Source organism: Calliopsis andreniformis, chromosome 5, assembly GCF_051401765.1.
Source record: "Calliopsis andreniformis isolate RMS-2024a chromosome 5, iyCalAndr_principal, whole genome shotgun sequence".
Lineage (NCBI taxonomy): Eukaryota > Metazoa > Arthropoda > Insecta > Hymenoptera > Andrenidae > Calliopsis > Calliopsis andreniformis.
Window position 1 is genome coordinate 1,769,303 of NC_135066.1, and position 13,068 is coordinate 1,782,370.

At 40.4% G+C, this 13,068-nt stretch overlaps 2 protein-coding genes across 2 annotated transcripts; one reads left to right on the forward strand and one right to left on the reverse strand.

Moving 5' to 3' along the window:
* Positions 1 to 1,233: 1,233 nt before the first annotated feature.
* On the forward strand, positions 1,234 to 4,349 carry LOC143179551 (uncharacterized). The gene is made up of 8 exons (XM_076378847.1): positions 1,234 to 1,840; positions 1,949 to 3,419; positions 3,518 to 3,527; positions 3,584 to 3,800; positions 3,846 to 3,954; positions 4,005 to 4,038; positions 4,102 to 4,158; positions 4,239 to 4,349. Exons 1-8 carry the CDS (start codon positions 1,234 to 1,236, stop codon positions 4,347 to 4,349), a joined length of 2,616 nt encoding a protein of 871 aa, XP_076234962.1.
* A 149-nt stretch (positions 4,350 to 4,498) lies between these two features.
* Positions 4,499 to 8,170, reverse strand: LOC143179552 (uncharacterized). Its single transcript, XM_076378848.1, has 4 exons — positions 6,801 to 8,170; positions 6,411 to 6,670; positions 6,038 to 6,301; positions 4,499 to 5,937 (listed from the first exon to the last, which is right to left on the reverse strand). The coding sequence occupies exons 1-4, from the start codon at positions 8,168 to 8,170 to the stop codon at positions 5,699 to 5,701; spliced, it is 2,133 nt and encodes a 710-aa protein (XP_076234963.1). The 3' UTR covers positions 4,499 to 5,698.
* Positions 8,171 to 13,068: the final 4,898 nt, after the last annotated feature.

Below are 13,068 nucleotides of genomic sequence, written 5' to 3' on the forward strand. Positions count from 1 at the left end.
ACAGAAAGTCTTAATATATTAAGGGTCGAGGCAGAAAAGGTACAAGAAGGATGTCTACGTAATTGGTGGAAACATCTAAAACAGTCTTCTATTTATATAATAACTTGTCAGGAGCTTGACGCTAAAGGCCTGTGATTGTGACGGGAACGTTTGCTCGGGGTAAATACAAGAAAAACGATCGTAATTCTTCCCCCTCCTTTGGGGGTTGTTCAAGTGAAAGTTAAGCAGTCATGGCTACGCATCAGTCAGACGTGAGTCGACCTTGCCACGGAAATCATTATTGTCCTCCTAAAAACAAAGTGTCGCAATGAGTGATACATCTTCAATACTCAGCTGACTGGAATCAGTAGTAATCTTCTAGTTGCAAAAGTTCAACAAATTCTCCAGTGTGTGGGCGTCGATAGTGTAAAAATTGTGCCTAGTATCTTAAATAATTTAACTAATATAGTAAATGTAAAGAAGTTCGTCAGACACATTTGCAATTTAAAATAACTGAAAAGCCTATTATTTGTTCAACACTTTCTAAAATTGTATTTTTTAGAATTTTTTAATTGTAAGTGCAGTTTATATTTTTTTCTCCTTATTTCTTTACTCTTGTCGTCCCCAAAGATCGTCAGCAGTTTGCATGTATTTGTTTTTCGTAACAGGACCGTTCTATTTTCGCGACGTTTGTTCTTCTCTGCGAGTTTCGGCAAGGTAAATTGTTATTTCTGCGCCACGAGCAGTTTCATTCCCGCCCACGACGCTTAATAACCGCGTTGACCGGTGTTATCGTTATCGACCGGTTAATTTCGTTCAGCGGCGCATTGATTCAGGGACGAATCTGTTATCGTGCCTAGGGTCGGCGAATTCTCTTTTGTCTTACTCTTCGCTATAGAAAATAATATTGGTGAAAAATATAGAAAATTTTTTGACGAAGCGAAAAGCTAATATTATACTGGAGTAGCGACTGTACTACGCGTTTTAACTCCTTATTTTTTTACTTTATAAAATAACATCGAATGAATAAATTACAGTAAAAAAGAATATCGTATAATATTGTTAGTCAGGAATTTTAGAGTAATTAAAACATTTTTCATGTATGAACGAAAAGAAGAATTTATGAACAAGTCGACTTGATTTTCAGCCAGCTTTGTTATATATTTCACGGTTATTAAAAAAACATTTTGGTGGCACACGAAAATACTTCGTACAAAATTTCTAATGAGGAGGAGTTAAAAAATATCTACAGAGATGACACACTTGACAATCTGCTTAGTGTTCTATATCACAATACTGTCAAAGCCTTCCACGCCTCTAAGGAACATCTCAGCCTACAGTGCATTAAAGTGGACCATTGAAGCTACGCGCCCCACACCTTTGACTAATCATCAGGGCCAGACTTTAAAGCTAATGCTGACTTTTATTAACGAATCTCCTGAATTTCGTCCACTGACACTCTCCATAGTACTACCAGAGTTTCAATCAGGCCTGGTCGACTTTTTGCTGAGGTACATCACTGAAAACTCAATCGAGACTTATATAAGTTCCAAGGATCTGTCCCTGAAGGATATTTGGAAGGATCGGATACTCACTTGGACCTTCGTTATTGACGATGTTCATACTCTGAACATTTTCATCTATTGGCAACAAAAACTATGGAAGACTTGCAATCAATATCTGATCGTCTTCACGAAGAAGGGGGTAACTGTACCTTGGAGGAATATTTTTCAGCAATTATGGACAAAGTACAGAGTCTACAGAGTCGTGGTCCTCTCGGTCCAGGACAATTTTCGCTGCCTGATAAGGTATATGCCGTTCGATGGAAGTCAGAATGACTTTGGAAGCGTCCACAAACTGTGTTTCAAGACTAATGGAATTAGAAAGTCCAGGTCTCTACAAGATTTCTATGGAACTGATAATTTTAAGCGATTCGAGGATGTTGATAAGGTTCTTCTTCTGGAAAAAGGTGTAGACCTCTTTGAAAATTTTCAGAACCTCAATAATTATCCTGTGAATATAAATGTCTTCGAGTCTCTCTTTATGAACGTTTCTTACGACAGCCAGAAAACACTGAAGCTAGCCAAAGTGGACGCAAACGTGGTGTATGCTTTGGAGAAGGCCATGAAAGCGAAGTTTCACATAAAAGCTATGCGAAAGCCTGATTTCAGGCGCTACGATCCGTTCGACCTATCTCTGAGGGATATCGAAAGTGGGAACGCCGAGATGGTTGTCACTGGTTTCTTTGTGAAGACTTACGACAAGCACCATGAGTTCCAGTTCACGTGCGCCGTTTATGAAGACAGACTGTGCTTCCTCTCGCCTGATTCTGGCTTGGTTCCCAAGGCCTACATGCCTTTTCTTCCATTCGAGAAAAATTTGTGGGTTCTTCTTATAGTATACAACATTTTGATCACATCGTTGTGGTGTTTCTTGAAGTATAGTAGTCAATTATTGCGATACCAACCAAAAAAGTTATCAAGGGATTCTGAGAGCAAAAGTCAAGGAAATATGCAGAAATATAGCCTTTTAAATCAACTGGAAATTAGTCACCAAGTGTGTAGAAGAAATACTAGCCTCTCTTCAACAATGTTAACTCGTAAACCAGGACCACCAGAAATCCCACAGTACCTCCAAAGACTTTTCTACTTCCTCGAGGTGTTTTGCTACCCCTTCGAAACTGGAGACAGCCCATCAGAAAAAGCTCTGCTCATTGGCACTCTTTTCTTCGGTCTGATAGTGAATGGCCTGTACCAGAGTTGCTTGGTATCCAGCCTGAGCAAACCCTTTCACTATCCCCAGCTGCACACAGTAGAAGATGTGTTAGACTCTGGCAAACAGTTGATTACCAAATACGCGAACCTGAAGAGCGTCTTTTTAGATGAATCTCCGCTGGACAGGAAATTGAGCCAGAAGATCCAGTTGATAAACTCGAGTAAACGCACCAAGGATATGGTAGCTTTCGAGGATAAGATCGCTATATCGAGATATTTTTCCATGGTTCTGGGAGCTACCTCGTATTACGACAAAGAGGGTAATTCTTTATTGTGGGTGGTCGACGAGTGTCCCATGATGTATCGTGTCTCATACGTATTGCAATCCCAATCACCTTATAGAGAAAGGGTGAATTTTATTCTACTGAGATTGAGAGAGGCTGGGCTCTTCACCTTTTGGTTCCAGAATATGACCTACACCCTGAAGATCGTCGATATGAGACGAAAATTAAAAGCAGAGAAGAGAACGATCAAGCTCACTCTGGACCATTATTCCCTCACCTTTTTGTTGCTCTTCGGTGGCTTGTTTGGATCTACACTGGTTTTCTTTGGCGAGCTGTACGTTATGAGAAAAGCGAGGAGTAAAAGCAGCGCAGGGCAGAGGAGAAGAAGCACATTTCCCGGCAGAGGATTCGAATCGACGCAGCCAGCGCTTGGTATCCAGCTGTAAAGGATACTATGTTTGCCCCAAAATAAGATATTCGATCGTCGTCATAAAAAATTGTACGCAATTTTGTTCTTGCATCGTTGTTCCTCGATCTCAGAGATACAGAGGTAAGTGGAAACGCTGTTCTTTTCCTAAAAGTAGTTCTGCCTGTGAAAGTTCGTAGCTATTTCGTTACTTTGTTCTTTTTCGATTGGCTTCGCTATGGTCACCCTCGTTTCCTGAGTTTGTGAAGGCAGCAGCTGTTTATCGGGTTCATCGATGTCGATCTTTTATTCTGTTATCAAGAGGAAGGGTCAGCCTTCTTTTTATCGCTGGAAGACACACGATTAGCTTCATTATTAATATCAGTGCCTTTTATCGTTGGGAAGAACAGTTTCCTGGTTCGATCAGTAGTGAATGATTAAGAAAGAAATCCCCTGGGATAGGGCAAGTTGCGGTTTCAGCGAATCAAGAAAAGCTTTTATCGGGATGGGATTCGATAATGGAATCGTTAATTGACAATCTCATTGTACAGAGGTTTTTTAAGCGATGTGTGTATCTTTATCGGCTCATGTACTGAAGATTAAACAAATTTTTTGTTTAAGGTCTGGGTTAAGTCATAATTTTCACATTTTCGTAGTATATTTTTTTTAGTAAATTTTATTATTCTAACAAAAGTCAGTTGACTCGTTTAATTAATAGAAAGTACGAAACTTGTTTAACGATCGAGGACACAGAGCTTTTATGTCGCTGAAAATCGTGGGATGTAGCGAAAGCTGAGTGATAGGCTTGTATAAAATTGCTCGACGATTCGAGGCACGTACTTCATTTCTTCGCAGCTGATGCTCCAGCTAAATACGATTAAGTTGTACCTGTCGGTGGTACGAAAATGTTCTTCTATCACTCTTTCTCTTGCTGCTGTTCGAAACAGTCGAATCGCAGACCGTTAGAATAAATCAATGCGCTCGATAAGACCCCTGAAATCCTCTTTTCCCGCGGAAGTTTGTTTGAACACTTTGTGGTCGAATTTATTGGAAATATCAACAGAAATAGCTATCGATATTTTTTTCACAGTTCTATTGGACTAGTGTAAGTGAAATTGCCATCATGAAAAAGCTTGAAGCAGTGATTGAAAGCAGAGAAATTGGAAACTATGCTTTAACTACTAAAAATGGAACGTTTATTGTCCCAAGCATGTACACACGATTTTTCATTTTTGTAGGGTAACATGTTATAACATTCTACGTGTAGCTTAAAATTAAGTTTTCGCTACTTCGTCATTTTCTTATTCTTATTTTCGCTATCGTCGCTTCCTTTACGAAGAATCAAAGGATAACGCGCAATCGTATACCTATATGTATCTAAGAGGCAATAGATATCTCTGACGACATAGAAATATCCTTCCCTGTTTCAGAGCTCTCCTCGATATTCAGATCATGTTTTCGCCTAAAGGCATTCCTGTCTTGTCTTTTTCGTCTAAATTGCGCGGAAATACTCGACGAGGAAATATTCGGCTTTTATTGTCCTTTTGACTACTCAACGGTCCGTTATTTCTCGTTCGGGAAATATTCTGTGTAACAACATACATAATACATCGAGATACTGACGTCTCTAGAAGCTCAAATTTCCATGAAAGTCAATGTTTGACTCACTAAATTATTTATTTAATTAGGAACTGTGTTGATGTTTCGATACGATGCTTTCATATCTGAATAATATTACGAATTTTTTGTTGCAGCAAGGTAATTTAATATTCCGCGAGCTTTTTTATTTGCTTAAAAATACTGTGTGTGAACAAACAATGGAGTCTAGAAATTCCACTAATATTTTACGTTGCGTATGTTTTATACCAGAGAAATTACAGTGCATTCAAAGGCAAATAACTCATGCTTGTTAAAGGTAATACTCAATGAAGTAGAATGAGACGTGTACTAGTCGGACGCATAATTTTGATCCTCTTCGTGATTTCTGCGGTAATACCATGAACTGTGATGGAAAACAATTTTCATAGCGTAATAAAGCCAGGGTTACAATGCTGCTCTAAAATGTTACTAGCGTCCTGGACGAAATTACATGGCCATAAAGCAACAGTGGTTTCGATCATCTACACCGAATGATGAAACATGATCGAGGGTGCTTGACCCAGTTTCCCTTGTGGTCATCGCTTCCTCTAGTTACTGCCACTTCTCTGACATAAAAATTAATCGAACTCTATTGGAACCTTAGTATCAATTTCATTTCAGTTCTGAAATTTGGATCCCTTTCAAGAGAAACGTCTCGTTTCACTTAATAAGGACTATCAAACATTACTTTGCCTGCACTCATAAATAAACACAATTGCACTCGCTGCTAAACCAGCATGAAGAATCGCAAAAGGGATAACTAGGTGTCTCATCGTGATCCTCCTGTGCGTTGTTGACTCTTTGTCATGATAGATTCGCTTCTTTGACCGATACATGCCTTGGTACCATTTATCGTAGAAGCCACCATTGTTTAACTTGCCAAGGATGTTGTTTATTCGACCATGGAACGGCGATCCTGCAACAGTGTTTGCATTCCCACATTGGGTACTATACTTAGAGAGAGGTGAACTGAATCAGGCGAGGTTTATCGTCGCTGCTGGCCTCTTGATACTGACCCTTCGTTATTACGTTAGCGAGGATATAATCCTTTGGACACTCCTTAACGATGTGTAACTTCTGAATTTGGTGGTCGTCGTACTTCAAGGGTAATGTCGAGAGTCGATGAAGGAACCCAGCGTCTTTCGTCACGAACAATCTTCTGTGAATTTCTGAGTCGTTGGCGTACTGCATTCTCATGTGCAGACGTTTGATTAAAGGGGAAGTTGAATCTGTCAGCGCGTCGTCTATGATGTCCCGTGAATTAGTTAATATCGTCAGTCCTTTGAACAAAGGCAGAACTAATTCAATCAACGTGGAAGTGAAACATAAGAAGTGAAGGTACTGTTAGTTTTAGGCGACAGACAAAGTGTTAAAGTGCGAAGCTCTTACCACTCTCTTCGAGCTGCTCCAAAGTGTCGATGTCGTCGTAGTACATTCTCTTGCTGAAGGTAGACGCCAGCTGGGACGTGAAGACCCCATTCAGTATGAGACTCAAACACAAACTGCACATCAAAAACAACCTCTCTGGAAACCAGGGCTGACTTCGCTCAAAGGGTTGCACCAATTGCAGAACCACTCTCGTCAGGTATTTGCCCAGCGACATCAAGCAGAACAAAAAGATTCGCTTGAATCGCTTTGAATACCGCTCCCTCTCTCCACTGTTTCCTCTGAAAGTCAATGGGTGAACCTAACCTCAGTTTTGTTCCTCTAACGCGTACAGTAAATGAGATGAAAGGGAAATTTGGAAAGTACAATTTGTAAATGGAATATCTCCATTACTTAGGAGGTACTATTCCATTCACTAATTGCTGCTTTGACCAGAGTACATACTGAAATAGATACCCATCTGTGCGGCCGCATTGTTTCTTTGCTGCGAGTTTTGGGGTGACATCCAGTTTGATACAATTCTGATTAACCAAAGAGCATGGATCATCAGAATGTGCCGCGCAGAACCATTGCCTTATATTTTCGCGGACCTCATCCAACACCCATGGTGTTTTTTCATCCTCTTCCCTCAGTTTTCCCTTTAAAGTCGTGTAGATCATGGCTATCACAAAGTGGCTGGTTAGGATGAGCATCCAGGCGCCTCCACTGAAAGTCTTGACTATGACTAGATAGTCTGGCACAGGTGGAGCCTTTGGGACCATGACGCAGAGTTTATCACTAGTGATTGCTGCTGTGAACTCTATCTGCCTGGACAGGTAGTCCTTCACGAAGAATTGATTAAAAGAGACGTCTGTAAACTCGTACACTAAATCACCTAGAGTCCCATAGAAGACTCCATTGTCCTCCCAGCCGTGTCTGTCTTTGGCTGTCGTTAGAATTGGCGTGACGTTCATCATCCTGCAGACCTCTTCGAGGTATTTATAATCTAGGCCTCCATATTGGCCATTCTGCAGAGTCATCGTGGACGTTTTGAAGATCGAGATCTTCAAAGGATGTCTATCGAAGCTCCTTCGTTCATTCTCTTCAAAGAAGTCTGAAATATCTGTCTCATTCGGCTGATTGACCATCAAGAAATTATCCTTGTTAGCTCTGACGCACAACCAATCACAGCTGCTGTTGTATAAGTACTGGACGTGGGAACCAGCGTACCGAAAGGGATCATATCGAATCGCTTTGCCACCAGCGAACAGCATTAGCTTGTAGACTCTTCTGAATTTCCAAAGCTTCTCGAATGCCCACTTACAGAATCGTTCGCCATCGAATGAGTCGAATGACAGTTTGCCTCTGTCTTGAAGAATGTATACGTTCTCTGGCTGCCAGAAGGAGATCAAATGGGGCGAGCTAAGGGTGTCTCTGAGGTGATCGACGTCAGAGTATAGCAGCAACACGCAACCTCCCGCCTCGATCGCCTGGTAATCACGATCCGAGTGCATGTTCTTGAGGGACATTAAGTGCTTGAGTGTGACCAACTTGGTGGAGACGTTGTAACTGTGGAAGAGGCCTCGAGGAATGTAGAATGCTTCTTCCGGCTTGTAGTCGTCGAATACCACCGTCAGCATCCTCGTGTAACTCGTGTTGGCCCACTTCTCCAGGAAAGGATAGACATTGGAGTAGCTGTCCGAGAGATTGGGGGCAGGAAGCTCGCAGCCGACTTGGAGGAAGGTGATCAGCGTTAGCAAGAATGTTAGGAGCGTCGTAGACATCTTATACGATCGTTGTGGACTCTTTTTTCTTTCACTCTGCGAACAAAACGAGAGCAGCTACTCAAAGACTGTAATATCGGTTTTTGTTAAAGTGTTGCTTCTTTGATGTACAAGATGGTTTCATATTTCTGGGTCTTCTAATTATTTTAAAGAAAAGAAGGATTAGCTGGTTCATCTTGGAAGTACATGGGATCGTCAAGGTGTTGAACTGAAGATTGGAAAGACGACAGATGATCCCTTGATTCGATGAAGCAGTGCTCCTGACGAGCTAATTCGGTTGACCTAATAAAATTCCCTATAGAAAGAGTGATATCAGCTAGCTTAGCGTTGTCAATCGAATCAAAAGCTGCTGGTCGTCAACAAGATTTAGAAGTTTACAATTTTCTACTTTCTACAGAGACTAATTGTAAGTTCGTCAAAATTAGTCAAAAACGTGATATTCTAGTATCCTCTTAAATATTCTTCTCGTATATAATTATCCTCAATGACGTGATTAATAAGTTCGATTGAAATTCTCTGATTTAAGTCTATAATTTACCGTCCGAAATTTCTCGTTGCTCGTTTCGGAACGCGCTTAGAGATACGACCTATTTCGCTCAGTTTAATACCGCGAATTACTTATGTCGTAATATTTACTTTGATGCTCAACGAGAGGTAGTTAATTTTGTGATTCTAGTGCATTTCTCAAAGTGAAATTTCGTAGCTATTGATTTAAGGGAATTAAAAACATTTCCTATTCCATCATACGATTCTTCATATCTCCGTGTACCTCGATGTTTGGTCAGACGTTCAGTATCGCCTTTTTCTTAGGTTAACCACAACTGGACACGTTTCAGCACTTTGTTAAGATCAGGATTTATGGGATACAGCATTCGCGTATTTTATTTTGCAGCGGACGACGGCAGCGAAACGCATTAAGGAAAAAGCTCATTTCCGTCGAACCCCTTTTTATAGTTTTTCGCGTCGTTTTATTGCGTTTCGTGAACTCGGGCTCGCGAAGGAACAGAAACAGAAACATTCTGGCTGCAGTCGATCTAACCGAAAAAAATGGATGAATAAATTTAATCTCTGAAATGTTACCAAAATAATAACTATGTTAATTTAAGACCATTTGGATAGAAGAAACAAAACGATAACGAAACATATTGTTGAGTAAATCGATTCTGTTGGTCTAATTAACGTCGCCACAATTGCAACGTCAGAATTTAGATCACAAAAGACTTCCGCGAAGTCCAGCGCGCGTTCTCGTTAATTATTATTAATTTCCAAGACACGCTGGCAAGAACTTGTCACACGTAAACTCACAAAATTGGGTGCAGCAATTTCAATGAACAACATTAACAATTCAGCAGTGGCTGATTATCGTACCCAGCAACAATTCTGCCTCGCGGTTAATTGACAGTGGCATTCGAATGAAACTTCGTAGGGGACGCTCAGTCGATCGCTTCGAAAATTATTTAACGATCTTCAATCAATGCCTCCCTCTGAGGTTTATTATAAATGAATGCTTCTATCTCTTTCTGTATTCATTTCCACAAAATTGCATTACTGCAGATCATCTGGAGGCTGTGCTTTTGCAATTAATAACGCAATTAATGAGACTATTAATAACGAGCGTTGCAACTCTACCAGTCTCCTCTTTCTTGCATGCGTTGGCGAAGCCAGATGCTTTGTCAAGATCAGGATATACAGTAACTTGTTCGGCTTGCACACTTTTTACACGTATCCTACCCTTTCAGAGCGTATCGCGTTTCCCAGATAAAGCTGAATTTTTTCTTCTTTTCCTCGCACCTCTCTCAGGATCCAACGTGGATTCGTTTGCCCTCTAAAGCGTCGGTGTCAGTTCCCTGGATTAGGTTCACGTGTGATTTGTCCCTTGCGGTGACATCGATAAGAGAGAAGTAGATTTTTAGGTTTTCGAGAGAAGGCTTTCGCTCTATGGAATGATATTGGATCAAGAAGTATAGAAAATACCAAGTCAAATTGGATGATGTTCTGAAGATCAGCTACGAATGCTTGAAATAATATAAAACAGTACAAACAGGGGTGGAATTTGCGTAAAGATAGGGATGGTGAATAGAACGAGATGCAAAGTCAACTGCTTGTACTTGAGTTCCTTGAGCCGAATGTGAGAAGGCGTAGGAGTACCGTCGTTCAAAAGAATTCACCGTGTGTCGTTGAATATTCACAAGAGCTTGATTAAATCCCTCCTTGTGTTATTCACAAATAAGGTTTCCCCTTATTCACCGAAGCAGCTGCTGTTTTGCATTCAGATCGTCTAGGAGAACGTTTGTTTGTTCGGTATCGACGTTCTCGCAACTTCTTCAGACTAAATCACGTATTGTTTCTGCCTGTTGTCGTCTGGCTACGCGTCAGACAGACTCATTCAATCCCTCGGCTTATTGGAAATTAGTGATGCTGGGTCCAGAAGAGTCTTTTCAAATATTCCCCTGCAGAAGGGTGTTTCTTTAGTATGCATCATTTTCTTGATACCAGAATTTAATTGCATATATTGTTAAAATGATAGATATCGTGAATAGTATTTCTCAGGAGATTGCTCATGGAATTAGCGTACACAAAAAGTTAGTAAAATTTGCTTCAAAGATTATTTTCTTTTCAACTAATTTTAATATGTACAGAGGTAGTATTTCTCAGTTTTGAGAGAGGATGAATGCATAAGTTTCTTCGTGGGGGGTATCTCATAAATATTACTGAACTAAATGATTTTGGTCTTCATTAATGGAATATTGTGATATATCACAAACTCCAAGGAAGCCTAGATGGCACGAGGTTGCAACATCAGTTCATTAAGTGTCTTTGAAGAACATAAAGTTTCAATATTCACATTATTACGTTCCCTGCGCTCGCCAGAGGCTGTTCTAGAGAATATTGTTTCAAGAGGGTCGGAAGACCTCTGAGTTTAATACTACATAAAGGAAATGATAAAAAATACAACTTCGGCAAATGTATGTGAACTTCATACCCTGGGGAGACAGAAGAAGCAATCTTGGCTCTGTTTTAATAATAAAATAATTGTCCAATTCTATCTACTGACGAAAAGACTTTCAATAGTCATACCATATGCCAAATAATAAAAACTTTCTGGAAAGCATCCAAGGTTCAGGACTCCCAAGACGCATTAAATTTTCTCTCACCTGTTATCGAAAACCTTCTGTGACAGGAAAATTTCATTTGTCAATACTTGCAGTCAATAACACCCTCTCGAGTCATCATTAAAAATCAACTGCTTCTACTTTCTTCAACGAAACGATTCACACAATTCCTGACCACGACATAGCTGTCGCGCACACACTCGAGAATCGTAGAAAGACGAGAAACCACGAGGATTTATTGTTTCTGGTCTATTGTGTCAGCCACAAATACTTCGATCGATTTCACACCGTTTTTCCCTTCAGCGAGCTTGCACCACGATGTGAGAACCTTTGGCAAGGATATCGGGAAAGGTGAAAAACTTACAGTGTCTTTCTGCACCACCGTGAACAAGCTCTTGAGGCTATTTGTTATTCAAGACCGTCGTATCGACGCGACATGGAAAAGGAACAAAAAGAAACGCTGACGCGACTGGATGTGTCTCGGGGTTGAACTTCGTCGTGACACTGAAACTTGGATGCGAAAGTTGAACGGAACGCTAGTTGGGCTCCAGAATCTGATAAGTGGGTATTAAAGAGTGCCTAGTATCGTCAAGATCTACTGTCTTTGCCCTCGCGTGTTTCGAGTATTTTAAATGGGATTTGGGGGATACATTTCATGCGATGATAAGCGAGGGTTTCTATAATTTATGTTACATTTGATGGCACCGTGGGTAAATGATAACCCACAACTCGAGGACGATTAATCGACGAATCAGCAGTCATATTTCAACATTCTAGAAGTGTATGTTGAACGCTGGTATGAATCATTTTGAGGTGGGGGTGGGTGAATTATTTTGATTCTGTTTATGTATTGTAGGAATCATACACAATTCCATGTGAAAGCCAACAAGTGGAAATAACGTTTATGAATTGTAGATAAGAACGTTATGGTTAATATTGAACTTTTAATTAACTCTTTTTGTCAAGCACGCGAATGTGACACATACGCGAGGAGGTAGGCGAGTTTGTTCCAGGAATTGGAACATAAAAATTGAAATAAGAAAGATGTTAAATTTTAAAAACTTTGAAAATACATTTCGCTATGTGTCAGCTATAATTCGATACTTGGTGTAGTTCGCTGGTGCCTGATTAAAACTGGTTTATACTACTGCGCGTCGAGTAAATATCGATTGGTACTAGTTGTGGCATTTGGAGGAGCGTCGCGAAGATCCACGAAAACAGGAGAATAAGTTGTATCCATTACGCGTGTTAATTTTCTTGATTGTATAACTTTTAGTTGCACATTCTCTAAAGTAAATTTGCGGCAACGCGATAGCTTCCGTAACTTTGGTGTTTACTTTCCCAGAGGGAACTCCGATTGACTCCGGAAGGGCAGTGGTGCGCTCTTGTTCGGAGGTTTAGTTGCTTGCCATTTATCGTATCAGTTTTTCAGACATCGGAACAAACTTTCCACTGAAAGTTCAGGGTCACCTTTCTTCTGTAATTATTCTTTCATATTTTCCTCATTATTACGAAGTACGAACAGCTCCATCTCTATTTCGAAAGTTTCCAAATAGATCTATTTGCGCTGAAGTCTACTTTTGCTCTCGAAGTGAATTTTTTGCACGCTCTTTCAAGCTGAGGAGCGAAACTCCGTTCTTCACGTTCCTTTAGCTCTCAGATGAAGTTCACGGAAAGATTCTGATGAGCTTCAGAAGAAAGAAAAGATGTTTAACTTTTAACACCTTCAAGGAGTGAACGCTAAGCCACTAGAAAGTCCCCATCGATGAAAAGTACGGCCACACG

Coding starts and splice junctions, on each gene's coding strand:
- LOC143179551 (XM_076378847.1), top strand. CDS start 1,234: ATGACACACTTGACAATCTGCTTAGTGTTCTATATCACAATACTGTCA. Junction 4,039..4,101: donor ATAATTTTCACATTTTCGTA/GTATATTTTTTT, acceptor TTTAATTAATAG/AAAGTACGAAACTTGTTTAA. Junction 4,159..4,238: donor CTTTTATGTCGCTGAAAATC/GTGGGATGTAGC, acceptor ATTTCTTCGCAG/CTGATGCTCCAGCTAAATAC.
- LOC143179552 (XM_076378848.1), bottom strand. CDS start 8,170: ATGTCTACGACGCTCCTAACATTCTTGCTAACGCTGATCACCTTCCTC. Junction 6,671..6,800: donor AATGGAATAGTACCTCCTAA/GTAATGGAGATA, acceptor CAGTGGAGAGAG/GGAGCGGTATTCAAAGCGAT. Junction 5,938..6,037: donor CGCTAACGTAATAACGAAGG/GTCAGTATCAAG, acceptor ACACTGTTGCAG/GATCGCCGTTCCATGGTCGA.